At 36.1% G+C, this 16,927-nt stretch overlaps 1 protein-coding gene across 3 annotated transcripts; it reads right to left on the bottom strand.

Moving 5' to 3' along the window:
- Window positions 1-537: 537 nt before the first annotated feature.
- Window positions 538-14,271, bottom strand: amacr (alpha-methylacyl-CoA racemase). Of its 3 annotated transcripts, none has more exons than XM_027140038.2 (6): window positions 14,138-14,271; window positions 12,341-12,627; window positions 11,600-11,743; window positions 10,146-10,306; window positions 4,461-4,647; window positions 538-2,106 (listed from the first exon to the last, which is right to left on the bottom strand). In XM_027140038.2, the coding sequence occupies exons 2-6, from the start codon at window positions 12,585-12,587 to the stop codon at window positions 1,697-1,699; spliced, it is 1,149 nt and encodes a 382-aa protein (XP_026995839.2). In that variant the 5' UTR covers window positions 12,588-12,627; window positions 14,138-14,271; the 3' UTR covers window positions 538-1,696. The 3 variants fall into 3 exon arrangements, with proteins under 3 accessions (XP_026995839.2, XP_026995841.2, XP_026995842.2); XM_027140040.2 differs by lacking the exon at window positions 14,138-14,271 and adding an exon at window positions 13,729-13,870; XM_027140041.2 differs by lacking the exon at window positions 11,600-11,743.
- Window positions 14,272-16,927: the final 2,656 nt, after the last annotated feature.

Raw genomic sequence — 16,927 nt, 5'->3', positions numbered from 1 at the left:
GATATAAAAGTGAACAAGAAGGGAATTAATATAGAACTTTCTGGAACATCATTCTTCACTTTTTTAGTTTAAATACATATGAAGTGCCCTGAGATCAAAAGGGACGGTCACTGGAATAACATGAAATAAAATATTGCATAGTATTAAGTTATTTGTTATTTACAATAACACTGATACAGACAATGCATGTGTGAGTATTTCTGATCAGGTCTGAAGCGGTGTGAACTTTGTTTCTGATTTCAAGCAACTCAAACACAGAGTATATTCCAGTTTTGTACAATATCAAGCCACTTATTAGTTTTCTCTTATATAACAAATCTCTGGCTTTCTGGTTCAGTCAATTTCCCGTCATGCTGACTTCTGTGGTCCTTTGCTAGACTATACCTGACCCTCATTAGTGTTATTTACTGCCAGCTCAACAATATACAATGTGCCTTTATAACACCCCCCCCCCCCCCCCAATAAACATAAATCATTTTAAACCTGCTCTCTAAATAGTATTAGCACATTTTTTTTTCTAGCAAACAAGATTCAGAATTTATGGAAAACTGTTTATTCATGACTCAATCATCAGTTCATTTCATCTCATTTCTTAAAACAGAAAATTAGAAAGCAAAAATTTACAGAATGGACACAGGACAGTTCACTGTTTTTACATGATCCTTAATAGTGAACTCCACAAATAACGGCACCCTTTATATAAAGTCATTGTATAACAAATGTTTTTTAGCATAACAAAAACTGTATTAGAATTTTCTCTGACATTTTCTTTTCTCCAACCCCGTGTCAAACAATCTGGCTAAATGATTGACATGTTGAAATAAATGCAAACAAATTGTCATCCACTGAAAAAGAAAGAAAAAAAAACCTCATCATTTGCTATTAAGTCTCCAGGAACATTGTTGTTGACTTTGATCGTGTTTGCATGTTCCTGGGGTTATAACTATGAGGTTACATGTTACATACATGAACATATGTACCCCTTTTGTCATTCATCAATCAGTTTCATCAAAAATATACAAGATGCATCAATATTGATAGTGATAATGGGAATCGTTTCCAAATCATGTTCATTTACACACACAAAAAAATCCTCCAAAATCAATACCAGCATCCACAAGGCAATCGCTTAAGGTTTGTTCATTGGCAAGCCAACTTGTGGTCTAGTTCACTTCAGTCATTACAAATGTCAGTTCTCTCTCTCTCACACAGGGCAGATAAAAATCTTTACTCTTTCTCTCGTACAGAAATAACATAAAAATCCTCCCTCTCTCCCTCCCTCCTCTCTCTCGCTCCCTTTACTAAAGGTGCCATTAATTCTGGAGGACATCATGCTGGTTCTTTGTGTTATTTAAACCAAGCTATGGATGGAGACAGTTATTATTAAACATCCAGGAGGAAAATTCTCAGCTACAAACTGAAGCCTTAATTACGCTGATGACAGTCTTTAGATTTCAGGAATACGTATCACACTAAAGATCTTGTGTACTTAAAAGGCAAAGCATTTCACCGCAGACCAAAAAATCATCCGTCTGCACACTCAGATAAAAACCTCTGTATGAATGGATGGTTATTTTGAGCTTAATCCCTCTTAACACGTCAGTTCTTTGCTGAAGGCGGTAAGTATAAAAGACGGCAGTTTTTTTGCGTGTGTGTGAAATGAATGATTCACTGCTGATGCCGCTGATTCATCGTCTTACAGACGTGCTTTGGTTTCATTGCACTCCACTACACCGGCTGACAGGAGCTGCTCGATATGAGCTGGATCAAAGCCATACTCCTCCATCACGGAGCGAGTGTTTTCACCCACGACAGGGTCTCGAGAGAGACACGGCTGAGCCGGAGTGCGAGATAGGACAGGTGCCGGACGAGGACTGACCTCTCCCTGAGCGTCCTTCAGAAATGAGCCCCTCTCCCGATTATGGGGATGTGATCCGGCTTCATCCAGAGGTAGGACCGGGGTCACGCAGGCGTCTGTCCCGTCAAAGATTCTACTCCACTCTGCCTGAGTCTTCTGTGCAAACACCCGGTGGAACGTCTGCCTAAGCTCTGGCCAATCAGAGATGCTCATCTGTGGCGGGAGGGAGGCAGCATCCAATCCAAGGCCTGGGTTAAAAACAAAGGGTTAACAATAAGTCTACAAATTAAAAAATAATATAGAATGTAAAATTTTATAATAAATAAATGAAACTTCACAAGGATTAAGCAGAAAAGAAAATAGAAGGAAATAATTATACTAGGTGCCATTCCTACCTCCGTCACCCTGAATCTAATCAACATCATACAGCTCCAACTATAGAATCTAGGCCACACCTAGTTGGTGCAGAGTAATGACAAACTCGGTCAAGAGGTAAAAAAAGTGATGGATCTCTGACTGTTTTCCTCTCTGTGACTGCCCTTTTGTCCATGCTTATAGAGAACACAGTGTCAGAAACAACAGTCTCATTAACAAGTCTGTTTGAGGCACTGAGTAACTTCACAAAGCCAAGTGAGTCAACACTGCAAAACTGGAGCCTCCGTTCTTTTTTAGCTCCATTAAACATAGCTGCAGTGCAACGTTAAAGAAGGTGAACTTCAGACTTGATGCATTTAGGACAATGGAAAAATTGAAGAGTGCAATTTCAAAGAAGTTTGGTTCTTCTCTGGTTCTTTGGGTTTAGTTCCCTAATTTGGAATGAATTGAATTTGAATAGTAAAAGTGCAATTTTAGCTTGCATAAGAGGATTAAGAGGGCCAAACACAAGCATCACCTGAACTCAGATCACTTAGGTGATTAGTTGGGAGTCTGCATTCACATACATGAGAAGCATCCTCGAGAATCAAGTTTTCAAATTTATCCTAAAGCAACTTGTGTCTTTGAAAACAGGAACAGAAAACACAGCGACCTTGAGAACCTTGTAGTCAAACATATTGGAGGTTATTATTTGATTTCACTTTTCCAAAGTAGTAATAATATCACATTACATTCACATTAGCATGTACTTTCCAGTCAGGTCACTTGTAATATCTCTCTTGTGGATGTTGTCACTATTGGGCATGGCTTGTCCAGCATTTTTTTTTATTACTAACAAGAAAGAGTTCCATAAAAATCTGGACATTCACAAATGGAATTGGAATTGAAGCATTTAAGCACTCTTTATATGTGTTTAAGGGACCAAAAGTAATTGTATGAACTAACAATAATAAATTAAACTGTCATTTGCTAATTCTTTAAGGTCAATAACTGCCAGAATTCATGGACATAGGCTGCTTTTGTCTTGGTGCTATTCTTTGCCAGTCCTTGTTTACTGCAGATGTCTTCAATTCCTGTTTGTTCTCTGACACAATATAGTCTTCAGTAAGTAAAAAACATCATGAACTGAATTCAACTCAGGTGAATTAATAAGGCCATTACAGTATACTCCATTTTTTGTAAAAATCTTTTCAGGTTGCTTTCACACTAAGCTTCACATTACTGTTAATCTGCACTGTGAACTGCTTCAGATTGAACATTTGGACTTAATCTGAGCAAATAGAAGAGCCATCTACACTTCTCAATTCATCCTGCTGCTTTTGTCAGCATTCACATCAACAATAAACCGAAGTAGTTCCGTTAGCAGCCATACATCCCCCTGCCGTAAGATGTGGTGGTATTCTTCCAACTTTTCCTTTTCTAAACTCTTGTCTTCTCATCATTCTGGTATTTTTATCTGTCTATAGGATGCTGTTCCATACCTGTGTGGGCGATTTCAGATGTTTTTTTTTTTTATGTATATAAGTATAAAGCAGCGGACTTAATCAATGCAAAAAAAAAATTTTTTTAGATTCATTTATCGCTTACAGTGTGATTTACTCCTGAAAGTCATGTGAGGTATGGAGATATGGTGTGTAAATTAATATGAACGAAAACAGTAGTGAGCATTGATTGGTCCTAGGGAACAACAGTGATTATTCAATAATTAATGGGAACCATGCTGCTCACTGATTGGTTGTTGGAAACAGTGACTGTTCATATGGAACAATGGTGATCAGTGATGCCTGTAAAATTGTGACGCCTCTAAAGTGATCAACCCAGCTTTGAATCAACAAAGAAGAAACAACATCCAATTGTAAATTGTCTCCATTAGCACCTTTTTTTTTTTTTATTTTGCTCCTCAGCATGGAAGTCACTGGAAAATGTCTTGGGCTCTTACAGCATTTCGATTCAGGCAGCTGTGCAACGAGAATATGGCCTTTGTATAGATTCTCAATGTTGTAGATTGCAATGACAATCTTTATATGATACAAATGTATTGTGTAATAGTATTACACAAAAACCTGTCCATTTCTTCATTACCTGTGGTGTGTGTCCTTGCAGCAGGAGGTTCACAAATGTTTTATAGTGCATATATCAAATTGTTTGATATACGGACTTTTCTATCCTCCTAGCCAGTAAGTAAATTAGTAAAAAGTTGGGAAAAGGAAAAGATGCGTATGCTCACCTCGGATCAGCTGATCATAGAACTGAGGTTCGATGGCCCCCACAGCCACATGCTTCCCATCAGATGTCTGATAAGTGTCATAGAAAGGAGCGCCACTGTCCAGCATGTTCTCCCCACGAGGCCGGTTCCACAGACCAAGACTGCGAGACTTCCACATAAAGGAACCCACATACGCTGCTCCCTCCACCTGTATGCACACACACACACACACACACACACACACACACACACACACACACACACACACACACACACACACACACACACACACACACACACACACACACACACACACACGATAAACAAATAGAAATTTGTCTACTTAAAATTGTGACTAAGCATTACAATATCTGAAAACATTATTTAACGAATTATTACATGAAATTTTGTCTTTGGATTATTGTAATTTATATTGTAATTTATTGGTTTTCTCAAAATTAAGACCTTGTTTTAGCATAATGTTTTTTTAAAAAACAGATCTTAGATATCTCAAACATACATGGGTTTATAAATAATGCGTCTTTGATTTGGTTTATACATAAATGCATCAAATATATCAGGAATAAATAAATAAATAAATAAAAACACAAAAATACAGCCATTAAATGTTATTCCAAAACTCTCCAGATTTTAATTAATGTACATGAAGCTGTTACTGAGTAATTTGATAAGCTTTATTCATGTCTACCTGCTCATAAACTCAGTTATCCAAGATCTCTGTCAGAGTTCTCTCTGTTATCAGACTATCTCAGTTAGGTCTATAATGTAACATCTTTATCTCAGATTTTCACAATTATCTCAGCTACATATTATTCATATTACTCCTAGTTCTTTCAGACAAGTCATCTCAATTATGACAGATTATCTCATATTAATTATCCCAAGTATCTCAATTATCGCAGATGATCTAAATAATCTCCATTAGATGCTCTCTCTAGTTATCTAACATTCTCAAATCTCTCAGATTTTTCTCTGCTAACTCTAATCCAGCTTGTCGATAAAGAATGGAGCCTAGTACAGGATGCTGTACTGAATGATTTAAATGAAAATGTCTGCAACATTAGCCAAACTTTTCTCAAGAGTTTTCTGCAAACAAAACAAAGGTGGGATTTGTTCTAAATGCTACAGCCTCAATAAAAATTTCCACGCTTATGTGAGTGGACAAAGATAATCAAATTTGAATTAGGCACAGTGTGATTTGGCTGTCAGACCATTTAACTTGTATAACAGTGATGAGGATACATGTGCTAGTTACTGCCAAAGCTGTGTTACATCTCACAGGTGCAGGGAAGCTGTTAAGGGAATTATATGGCAGAAGTCATTACCGCTTGTCAGAAAAGAGCTAAATATCACGATAGCAGCCATACTGCACTAAAGATTTGCACTGCGTGTAATTGCGCAATTATGTTTCCCATGTATCCGGAAAAAAAGTACATCTGAAATGCATCATGTTTACATAGATTCAGCCATGTGTTGGAGGTTATATATGCATTGAGGCTCTGTGATTTTCACAGTTGACAAACTGTTTTAATCAAAACTAATCTATAAAGTGTATAATGCAGGTCTAAGCATAGACAGTGAACATGGAAGATGGTAATATGCACAGATGTTGTATTTAAGTAGAATTGTGTGAGATAATAAAACCATAATGTGTACATGTCCTCAAAATTTGAGGACATGAGGCTCAAAGTCGATCATTTCCAGCGACTATCTAAAGTTAGCGACGTCCCTCATCAATGAATGAGCTTCTGACTCATCTCTTTAAATTACACCTCCTTGTTTCTATTCCTCACATCTTGCTTCCTCCCTCTTCCTTCTTATTAAATGCAAAGTAAGGAAGCAAGGAGAAATGTAATGAGACATCACTCACTGAAGCGCAGACTGTAACAAATCTGCATTCTCACGCATCAGCGTAGGATTACACACTTAATGAAAACATTATAACGTGTGTACACACAGCACATGTGTATTTGGAGATTTTAAAAAACAAGCACATTTTAATTCACTTTTATCCAAGGTTTTAATTTACATCAGTGGTTTATTTAAATAACATTTTACACCAAGGGTCCCTTTACTGAGATTATGTAACAAAGTAAACATTAATATACCACAAATAACTTAATAAAAGAAAATGAACATGCTGGATTTTTTGGTCAATTAAACTAAAGTGCTGTTGAATTCTGGATTCTGGTCATGGTCCTGATTAGTATGGATATATTATCTAGAACAGCAGCATTGTCAATAGTTCAGCTGCAAATCACAGGTTTATATTATTGAGCTTAGTCTATAGCATCGTCATCTCTAGAGTTAAGCTCGGGGACTTTTATGGCAAACTGTCTGCGTAATTTTAACTTAATGCTAAATAGAATTTCAAAAGCATGTTATTGATTAAAGAAAGTTCTATAATCATTGATGGACTAAAGTTTTTGAAAGGAAACAAGAGTTATGATAACATTTTCGGTGTCAAAAAAGAGTAAAAGGTAAAGTTGGAAAACATTAGACATTCTTTAGGACAGGTTTACATACTTTTTACATACTAATAAAGAGAAAAAAGAGAGACTTGGTAAAGGAACCACCAGCTCTACAGCAATCAATGTAGCTATAAAAGATTTGTTATTTATTACTAAATAAAAAATGTTAATTATTTACAAATTACTGCTGTAGTTTAAATGGAATAGAACTCTTCCAGATGTGTAGTCTCTCAAAAGTAATCATACTTGGGGTCGTCTCTTATAGGCAGAATTTCAGACTGATGAAAGGAAGTCTGGACTCCATAGCAGCTTTTATTGACCAAGGATTGCCCAAGAGGGAGTCTGGCTGATATGTAAGGTAAAAATCCAATTAATGAGTCTATACCACGAACTTCACATGATTTGGAAAATCCAGCGTTGATCTTATCTATTTATTTGTATAGTGCTTTAACAATGTAAATTGTCTCAAAACAGCAAATCCACAATCCACAAAAGCACTCATGGTCACAGTTTTAACTTTCTTCTTCCATGAGGGGAGCAAAGCGTCACGGCAGCTTTGGTACCAGGCCGATTGTCGAGTTTTTTAACGCTCACTTCTCCTGGAAATCCAAAACTCCATGAAGTGTTTCCAATTTTGTGTGCAATCTGCATCAGACTTTCAGCCAAAGGATAGTGAAGACTATGCTTAGCATGGTAAAGTAGCTTCACTTCATCTCACACACACTATATTAATCCAAATTTTAATATTAAACATATGCATTAGGCAGTGCTCAGCAGCGAGTAGAATTCAGTCCACAGTGAACAAAATGAAAATCTTAATTAACTTAAGGAAACAGGTTCCACACCAGAGTTCAGGAATTTATCAGCATTTATTAACCTTCTGTAATTTAAAGCATGTTTCAGCAGAAGAAACACAGATGAGGGAAATGGAGTAGAAAACTAGCAGCTGACACACACTCGCACACATTCGGGTGCAGTTTATACAAATCGTTCACTTGCACACGAAAAATGGTATTCACAATAATCTAATCTGGTAAAACAACCAGATCCTATGTTACACTTCTGAGTTTGAGTAAATGTACCGATAAAAAGACTCACTGAGGTGCACTACAACTGATCATATTGCTGAAGAGGAATAGAACCCTTCCAGATGTGCTGACAGTGTCTCAAAAAGAATTAGGCTCTCTCATGTAGCCAGAGCTGCGGACTGACAGCAGACGGTCTGGATTCCAAAGCAGCATTTATTGGCCAAGGACCGAGTAATAGGGCTTGTGACTGACATGTAAAGCAGCCAATCACAATGTGTTTTGTTCAATGACATGTTTAAAAGGTGTGTAGTTTAAATGTAGAGTCAGTGTCCCCAATTGCATCACTTTCATCTACAGGTACAAATTAAAACAAGATCAGAAATTGACAAGTTGACATTTCTTAATAAAGAACTGAATATTTAATGGGGTGTCCTAATTTTTTTCAATGACTGTATATTAATATGATTTTCTTGCGGTTATTATGTCTGTATCTACATACTGCACAGCTACATGATCATTCTTCTTGTATGTTTATGACCATGACTTCTAACAAGAAATATTGATATGCTGTAGTGTAGACGACAGCACACACGAGAGAAAAGCAGCTGTGTGACATGTGTGTGTGCGTGTGTCTGTATGTTTAGAAATAGCATGGATTAAAACTCATCCGTCAGCAGGCATGAATATTTCATGCTTCAATTTCCAGTGCAAAATCTCTCTATCCTCTGGTTGCTCCTACGTTAAAGCCACACATGGCAACCCTTCTTTCAGACATTTAACCCCATTAATATTTAAAAGCAACATTAATGCATCATTTGTGATTCCTTGTCCTAACTTTGTTTGCCACTTCAACTTTCCATCACAGAAGTGATGCCGAAAAAGTTGACATTTTCTAAGCATAATATTTTTTATATTTTTTTTATTATTATTATTTTAATTAACAGTGTTAATTATAGCTGTAATTACTAAATGCTAAATCATTCATTACAGCCAATTATTTTCTAATTCAAATGAAATTTATTTGTATAGCGCTTTTAAAAATTATAAATAAAAAAAAAAGTAAGTAAGTAAGTAAGTAAATAAATAAAACTAAAAAGAAGGGGAAAAAAATAAGGACAAAAATAAATTAATTAATATATACAATTAAAGTTTAAAGTTTTCCCTTACCAACATGCTGGGAAGTGTTTGCTGCTCTTACACCAAGACAGACTTTATCACACTTTCAGGCTTGTCTGTGAGATTCTCATCGAATCTCAAATTTAAGAACGAATGGTGAAATGTTGTTGGATTAATATGAAACAATATACAGGATCACAGCAAGGTCAAATAATCTGAAATAGATTTTCTTCAATACTCTCCATAGTGTTTACATTAGATTTCATCGGTATTTGAGGATTGTTGGCAGTGGCAGAGTTTCTATCAGCACACTGGCTTGGTGTTATACAAAGATACACAAAGTCTTAATTAACTCTTTCAGATATTGCTGAAACTTGAGAAAAAAACGTTTCTGTCAGAGTGCTGTTGAATTCTGGATTCTGACCGGATGCTTCATGCCTTTTTACATTTATATCCATTTTACATTTAATGCCTGTTATCTTGCACTTTCCTGACAACTTTAAACATGATTATTAATAGGTTTAGATGAAGTGTCAGGTCAAACATAGTAAGCAGTTACTTTAGGACAGCAAGATTAATATAAAGCTGTGATCTGCAGCTGCACTATTGTCAGAGATGCTGTTATCGATAAACTATACAAAGACAGAAATGTCCCGGAAAACCATTCAACAATCAGTCACATATTTGATGTGAACATTAAATGAAGTGCTTTCCCTGTATCTGTATGTATGTTTTTCCTTTCCATTACGATGCAAAAAACTAGATAACTATACAAATTGTTCCTGATAAAATGAATGAAGTGTTTATACACACACACACACACACACACACACACACACACACACACACACACACACACTATACATCACAATCACATGTGTGTGGCCATCTGTACATCTGCCCTTTCATGCAATTCTCCAGTCAGTCATTTGTTCTGTATCAGCACAAGCCACAGAGATCTCAGAGACTTTAAGCAGCTTCTGCTTTTCCCACAGACAGCTTTTGCTTATTCATTACGCTTACTGAATGTTGTCTGGTGCAAATGTGTCAGTGTGTGTCAGAGGACGCACCATGCTAGCATCGACGATTTGGCCCTGGCCTGATTTGCTCCTCTCCAGCAAAGCCAGAACGATCCCCAAAGCACACATCAGGCCTCCTCCTGCAAAGTCAGCCACCAAGTTCAGCGGGGCATAGGGCTTCTCTGAGCTCCGGCCCAACATGGACAGTAGTCCTGTTCCAGACAGATACAAGAGGAAATATTCAAGATACTGCCACCGATTCTCAGTCAGATAAGCAGAAATAAACAGCTGCCCTAAATGCTTTCCTGTGTTGCAACACTTTCAAAGCTGTGACACTGGAGACTCCTTCCACAAATGTGAAAAACATCTCCTTAGAGAAAACATATAATGATAGATATAGATTATAATGATTATACAGAAGCTATGTTTAAAATGTAGTGCGTTCTATACAAATCCATGTGAAGGAGTTGTTGCTATAGAAACAATAAGAAAGCTGTTACAGAACATTATCTTGCCTTACGCTTAGGTAAACAAAAAAATAAAAAAATTCTCAGAAGAGTTAGGTAGATTTATGACATCTGTTATTACCACATGGGTTTGTGAATCCCTGCTTCCGGGAAGCATATTCAAATGGCTTTTACACAGCTTATCTTAACTTTTTATACGATTTTGGTAAAAGTAAGAAATAAATATTGACTATTACATCTTTTAATTCAAAAAGTTTCAGATAATGCTGTGAACATATGGAGCATGGAAATGGAAAGTAGCCAGATTTCATGTTGTTGTTTATTGCAGATTTATTAGAAATGCCATAAATGTGTTTCTGCTCTAAGCTCCTACCAAATTACAGATGTGAGAAACAGTGAGTGGCAAAAAGCACAACGAGACTAAGCAGGAAGATGGATAGTTCTTTTCTTCTATTTTGTTACATGAATATGATTTATACACTGTCACTTTTTAAAGTCACTGCAAATGAAGAGCACAGTTTCATGCTCAGGGACTATTTTGTTGGCATGACTGGCAAGACAGACAGACAGACACAGAAAGACAGACAGACAGACACAGAAAGACAGACACACACAGACACGCGCACACACAGACGCACACACAGACGCACACACACAGAGTATAATCAGCTCCCACAACACAACAGATCCTTCTTTCATGAGTAAATGATTAGCCTTGGAGAAATAAGGGATGCTGTAATATAAAAATAAACAATACCAAAGCTCTAAAAAATGAACAATCAGATTCTAAATGAACTGATACAATTTCTAGAAATTGTATCTAGATTAGACCTATATACAAGACACTACCATTAGATTGAATCTAAAAACTCATTCATTATAAACTTGCGATTTACAGATTTATTATTGTCAGATCTGCTGTTAAAGAGAATTAATGAGAACATTCTGACCAATCAGAATTCATACTTCAACAGCTCTGGGGTATAAAGAGAAAATCAGTGTCATCGGTGTAGCAGCATGTGGAGGTGAGTTATGTACCTGACATGGCCAGGTAGTTAATGTCGTGTCCTGCAGCTTTGGCATATGAACCACTCTGGCCATATCCAGTGAGTCGAGCATAAATAAGGCGAGGATTTTCCTTCAGCAGCTCTTCAGGACCCAAACCCAACTTTTCCATTACACCTTTAACCCAGTACAGAGATATAAAGCACAGCACAAACTTAAATCCCAGCACCAAAATAAAAAATATATATAAATATACACTGACTTTATTAATCGTTTTTTATTGATTTTAACCAATAAAAATGGTTTAACCCTCTTAAACATGATTACTTAACATACGATTTATTTAAGTATTTAAGTAACTTGTAATCTATTGCAAAAGCATTTCTAGGAAACTGTTAGAAATTAAACACATTCATAATATAACTCTTTAATATAAAGCTGTAATTTGCAGCTGTCTGAGCTTCGGCTACTGAGCTTCGGCTACTGAGCTTCGGCTCAAGGAAATGATGAATTCAATAGTGTTCTAGCAGAAACCATCAGGAATTTTTGACAGACAGTTTGTATATTTCTGAGCTTTTGTTTAACTGCTGAAGGTTTTTTCAATAATGTTTGATTTAAGTGTACATCTCACATACAATTACTTCAACTTCTTGTGAGAAAACAAGCACGTTAACTTTTCAGGTTTATTTTTAACACATTAGTGTTTTTAACACAAAAGTGTCTCAGCTAATTGTCTACTTTTGAGAACATTGTGCCCATTTTATTTCGACTGACCTTTTCGGAAGGGTTCAAGAACAACATCTGACTGAAGGCACAGTTTTTTCAGCACCACCACACCTTGTGGACTCTTCAGGTTCAAGGCCACAGACTGTTTGCCTCTCGCTTGTGAGTCCATCGCCATGGAGACCTTTGTCCGATCTATGCGAATCACTCGGGCCCCGAAATCAGACAGGATCATGCCACAGAAGGGTGCAGGTGCAAGTCCAGCTAACTCAATCACACGCACTCCAGCTAGCGCCATCTCTCTCTCTTTCTCTCTCCCTCTCTCTCTCTCTGAACAACTGATAATAAACCCACAGATAAAAACAGGTTAGTTCACAAAATCAACCTGAAAAAAAAATTGTATTTTGAATAATATTTAAATGTTAATTTTTCAGTTCATTTCAGTGCATCTACAAGTTTTCCTGTCTGCTGTTACACTGTACTAATAGTTTATTTAAATGTAAAAATATTCAAACTCATGAGAATTTTTTTTTAGTAAACATCATCCCTCAAATGTACTTTTTTGATTATATGCAATTTTATGTCACAATATTATAATTTACTTGATCTTATTTTACTTGTCCATGTCTCTGTCTGTCTGTCTGTCTAAACATTACAATCCACATGAACTAGAAGACTAGGATTCAGTTTACAATATATAAATAACCCATTTAATTCTAACATCATCTAAAGTGTGGATATTTTTTCCTATTTAATTGTATGGAACCAAATATAAAATTTTTATTACATTTAGTGTTTAATCTATTACATTATATTCGGCAATTAATATTAATTAACAGCAATTAATATAAATATACACACCACAGCTACACGAGTGATCTTTATTTATCATTACAACCACATTAACCTTCACCTAGTTATCAGAGAAGTGTCTATTAATAGTATGACAATGAGCCAAGACTTTCATCTGCTCCCTGTTTTGTCCTGGAGCATTGTAGTTCTGTTTTAAAATACTAAGCAAAAAAATAAAGATCTAAGATCTAATGTTCTGTTTATTGAAAATGTGAAAACAATAAATTGAAAGTGCATTTTGCAATAAAAATCTCATTTGTCCTTAGATCATGTTTAAGTAAGTCAGTATTAAAATAATAACATGATAAAGCCTAAAACTTCATCCTAGCAGTAGAATAAAAATCTCACCCCTTTAAAAAAGGGAGAAAAGAGTAAAATTAGGATTAATGACATAAATAAAGGTGCTCATTATATCACATTTGTTTGTATGCACTCACTGATAATTCACCTGCTTTATTCAGGTCATGGTTCATTAGCAAGTTTGGAGATTAAACAAAAACCAAAACATTTTATAGAACATGTTTAACTTCTACAGAAACACTGAGGCCAATTAACACAAATACATGAACTAGATACTGGAAAAGTACCGTCTGTTTCACACAGGGACTTGAACAATGTCCAGGCTGCAGAATAAGTTTTGAATTTCAACCCAAGTTTTATTGCTTTAACCCAAACCTTGCCCATCGCGCACGCGCACATAAAAGCATGACGTTTGCTTCAAGCAGCCAGTAGCGTTCAAGATCGAAAAATAGCAGGTGTGTTTACTTGTTTTGAGTTTAAAGGGCAAGAAATTATTACTACCGCAAAAAAAAAAAAAAAAAAGCACCAACTTTGCGTCTGCCAAAGCTGCGTGCTCACAGCTGACTGGTTCAGACTGTGTGTGAGTTCTCTGACCCACAATAAAACCTGCTGTTTAGCCATGCGGTGATGCCACAATGGCTTTGAAACGCGCTAAAAACCAATCCAGCTTGTTGAGACCGAAAAGTAAAAACTTACCCAGATCGCCTCTGACAGCAGCTTCTTCTTCTACAGACCTCGGTGGAAGGGTTACCTTTGTTTGTCGATCGGAGATGACGTATTGTAGCGCGACGAATTATGGGTGTTGTAGTTCACCGTCTTCACTTTATTTCATTAATGGATTTCTCTTGATACTTTCGGCCTTTGGGATGTTTGTGACATTATGAAGTCCAGGTTATGCTACTGATATATATATATATATATATATATATATATATATATATATATATATATATATATATATATATATATATATATATATATATACACATACATACATACATACACACACACACACACACACACACACACACACACACACACACACACACACACACACACACACACACACACACACACACACACACAAAGACTAGCTTTGGTAGGTGTTCTCTCCAACATTAAAGTTCTATGATCAAGTATTGTATTGTGCACTATAGCATATATTAATATATGGTAAAAATTCTACAGCAGGTTGCTGTATGACATCTCTAATCACTCTAAACATGGACAAAAGCCAAGGAGAGGCAAAACAGTCCAAAATTAAATTAAATCTTTCTGATAGTCTGATGCAATTCCAACCATATCCTTGAATGCTTGTTTTGAATGTTAAAACTCAATACAGACCCTACACAAAAGTGAATTACCTAGTTACATTTCCTTTACTATGCTTTACTACTTTTTATTTTTTTTTTACCTCACAGGTTATATTAGGGGGCTTCCACATAACACCAATTTAAGCCTCCATCACTTCCCTATTTGCAATTTACACCTAGATGAATCAGAATGAGTGCAAAAACAACATTACCACATTTCTCCTCACATCCATCAAATACATTTACATTTATGGCATTTAGCACACACCCTTATCCAGAGTGACTTACAACTGAGCAACTGGGGGTTAAGGGCCTCTCTCAGGGGCCCAGCATGACCTTCCGATCAGTAGCCCAACACCTTAAACACTGAGCTACCTCATCCCCTTTGTTTTGTAAGTACTATTTAGTGTGTTTAGCGTTGTGGATGTGTTTCCAACTGTGCCAAAGCAATTCAAATTCAAATTTCATTTTTTACTTTTTGGTCTTATCACTGCAGGAGAGATATGAGCGCTATAGAGATTTAAAGAGAATCAGCATGTCCATCCTCTAAAACAACAGAGACAATAAACCTGTCAATCAGGATTGAGTAGGCAATCAGTCTCTGACTCACTACAAAATCTGTTTGGTTTTGTTATTTTAGCACTTTTTTTTAAACATTTGTTTTCTGCCAGTCCTGAAAAAAAATCTGTTAAAATAAGGTTTTGTTACGGTGGTGCTAGAATCAGCAAGGGGTACGTGCTGTAAGATCAGCCAAAGGATTTAAATCCCCAAGGATTTTGGTGTGTAATATTAAACATGTTTATATAATACACACCTGAGTTTTCTATTAACCATCCAGTTATAAAATAAAAAGCTTAAACTGCAGCTGCAGATACTGATAACACTAGATGAATGGACATGGCATAATATTCAAATTAGTGTGCCTGATTGATAGCACTCTGTCCAACCCAACCTCTTAATAAATATGTATGAAGACATTACAAAGAAAAATAAAGCTTCAAAGGAAGAAGCAGAGCTCATTGGTGCTGCTGGTCAGTTTACATACTGTACAGTTTAGTGAAATACAGTCCCCTCCAAAAACTAATGGAACATCAAGGCCGATCCGATTGTTTCTGCTGTAGAGTGAAGACATTTGGGTTTGAGAGCAGAAGATGAGAAGAGAGTTTTTAATTTCAGCCATCAATTTCTGGTATTTATATGTAGATGTGTTAAATGTCTTAGAACATATCACATTTTGTATCAGACCACTAAATAATTAGGTGAGAAAAAATACTGGAACATGACAGACTGGTGGTTCTTGTTGTCCTGGTGTGTCTGTGTGTTGTTAAAAAGAATGGGCCAATGTGAAGATCAGAGAGCTGTCTATAGAAGAAAGCCTAAAGCTGAGAAAAGAAGAAAAATCAATCAGAGGCATTGCAGAACAATGGGCATAGCCAACAGAACACTTTGGAATGACCTGAAAAAGAAAGAAACTTTTCAGTTTCAAAAAGAGTAGTGCTATTACTTTTTTACAGAAGATTTTCAAGGCAGACAGCAAACATTTGCTGAGAGACAACAAGCATTTAAAGAAAACCTTTTGTTCAGTTTTAAAAAAAACAATCCATCTAGTTTTTTTGGTGCACAACATCGTAATTACATGATGTCTAACATTTATATCCATTCATTTATTTGGTCTTCAGAGTAAATATTGTAAATAAATGAACTAACTTTCAGTGAGACTAATTACATTTCTATGACAGTTTATGACATATTTACAATGTCCCCTTTGATGTATTCATCTCCTTTAATGTTTCCATAATGCTGTATTACAACCTAGGACTGAAATTAAATGAATTGTAGGTCATGAATTTAAACAAAATAGGCCATAATAGTTAAGGGCCATAAGAAAAATTGCATAAATGGTTGCATAAGCATTTCACCCAGTTATTCTACGACTCCTAAATTAGTTCTGGTACAACCAACTTACATCAATAGTCACTTAATTTGTTGCAAGTGCAAGTAATATGCTATGTGATCTTGATAAACAGTATATACACCTGTTTGTGGATGGATCCAGTGTCTGTTAGAGAACTTAACTAAACAAACAGAATCATCAAGAGAAAGATGTGTGAGACAAAGCTTTAGAAAAGCATCATCAAGGGTTTGGTTCTAAAAAAAAATATCCTAAACTCAG

Source organism: Tachysurus fulvidraco, chromosome 21 (assembly GCF_022655615.1).
Source record: "Tachysurus fulvidraco isolate hzauxx_2018 chromosome 21, HZAU_PFXX_2.0, whole genome shotgun sequence".
NCBI classification, from domain to species: domain Eukaryota; kingdom Metazoa; phylum Chordata; class Actinopteri; order Siluriformes; family Bagridae; genus Tachysurus; species Tachysurus fulvidraco.
This window is presented reverse-complemented; position numbering and strand designations above follow the sequence as displayed.

What these genes read in the sequence shown, in the direction of transcription:
- amacr (XM_027140038.2), bottom strand. Translation starts at nt 12,587, where the DNA reads ATGGCGCTAGCTGGAGTGCGTGTGATTGAGTTAGCTGGACTTGCACCT. An exon ending in AAATCGTCGATGCTAGCATG is followed by an intron (nt 4,648 to 10,145) that starts GTGCGTCCTCTG and finishes GTGTGCATACAG; the next exon opens with GTGGAGGGAGCAGCGTATGT. An exon ending in CTATGATCAGCTGATCCGAG is followed by an intron (nt 2,107 to 4,460) that starts GTGAGCATACGC and finishes TTTTTAACCCAG; the next exon opens with GCCTTGGATTGGATGCTGCC.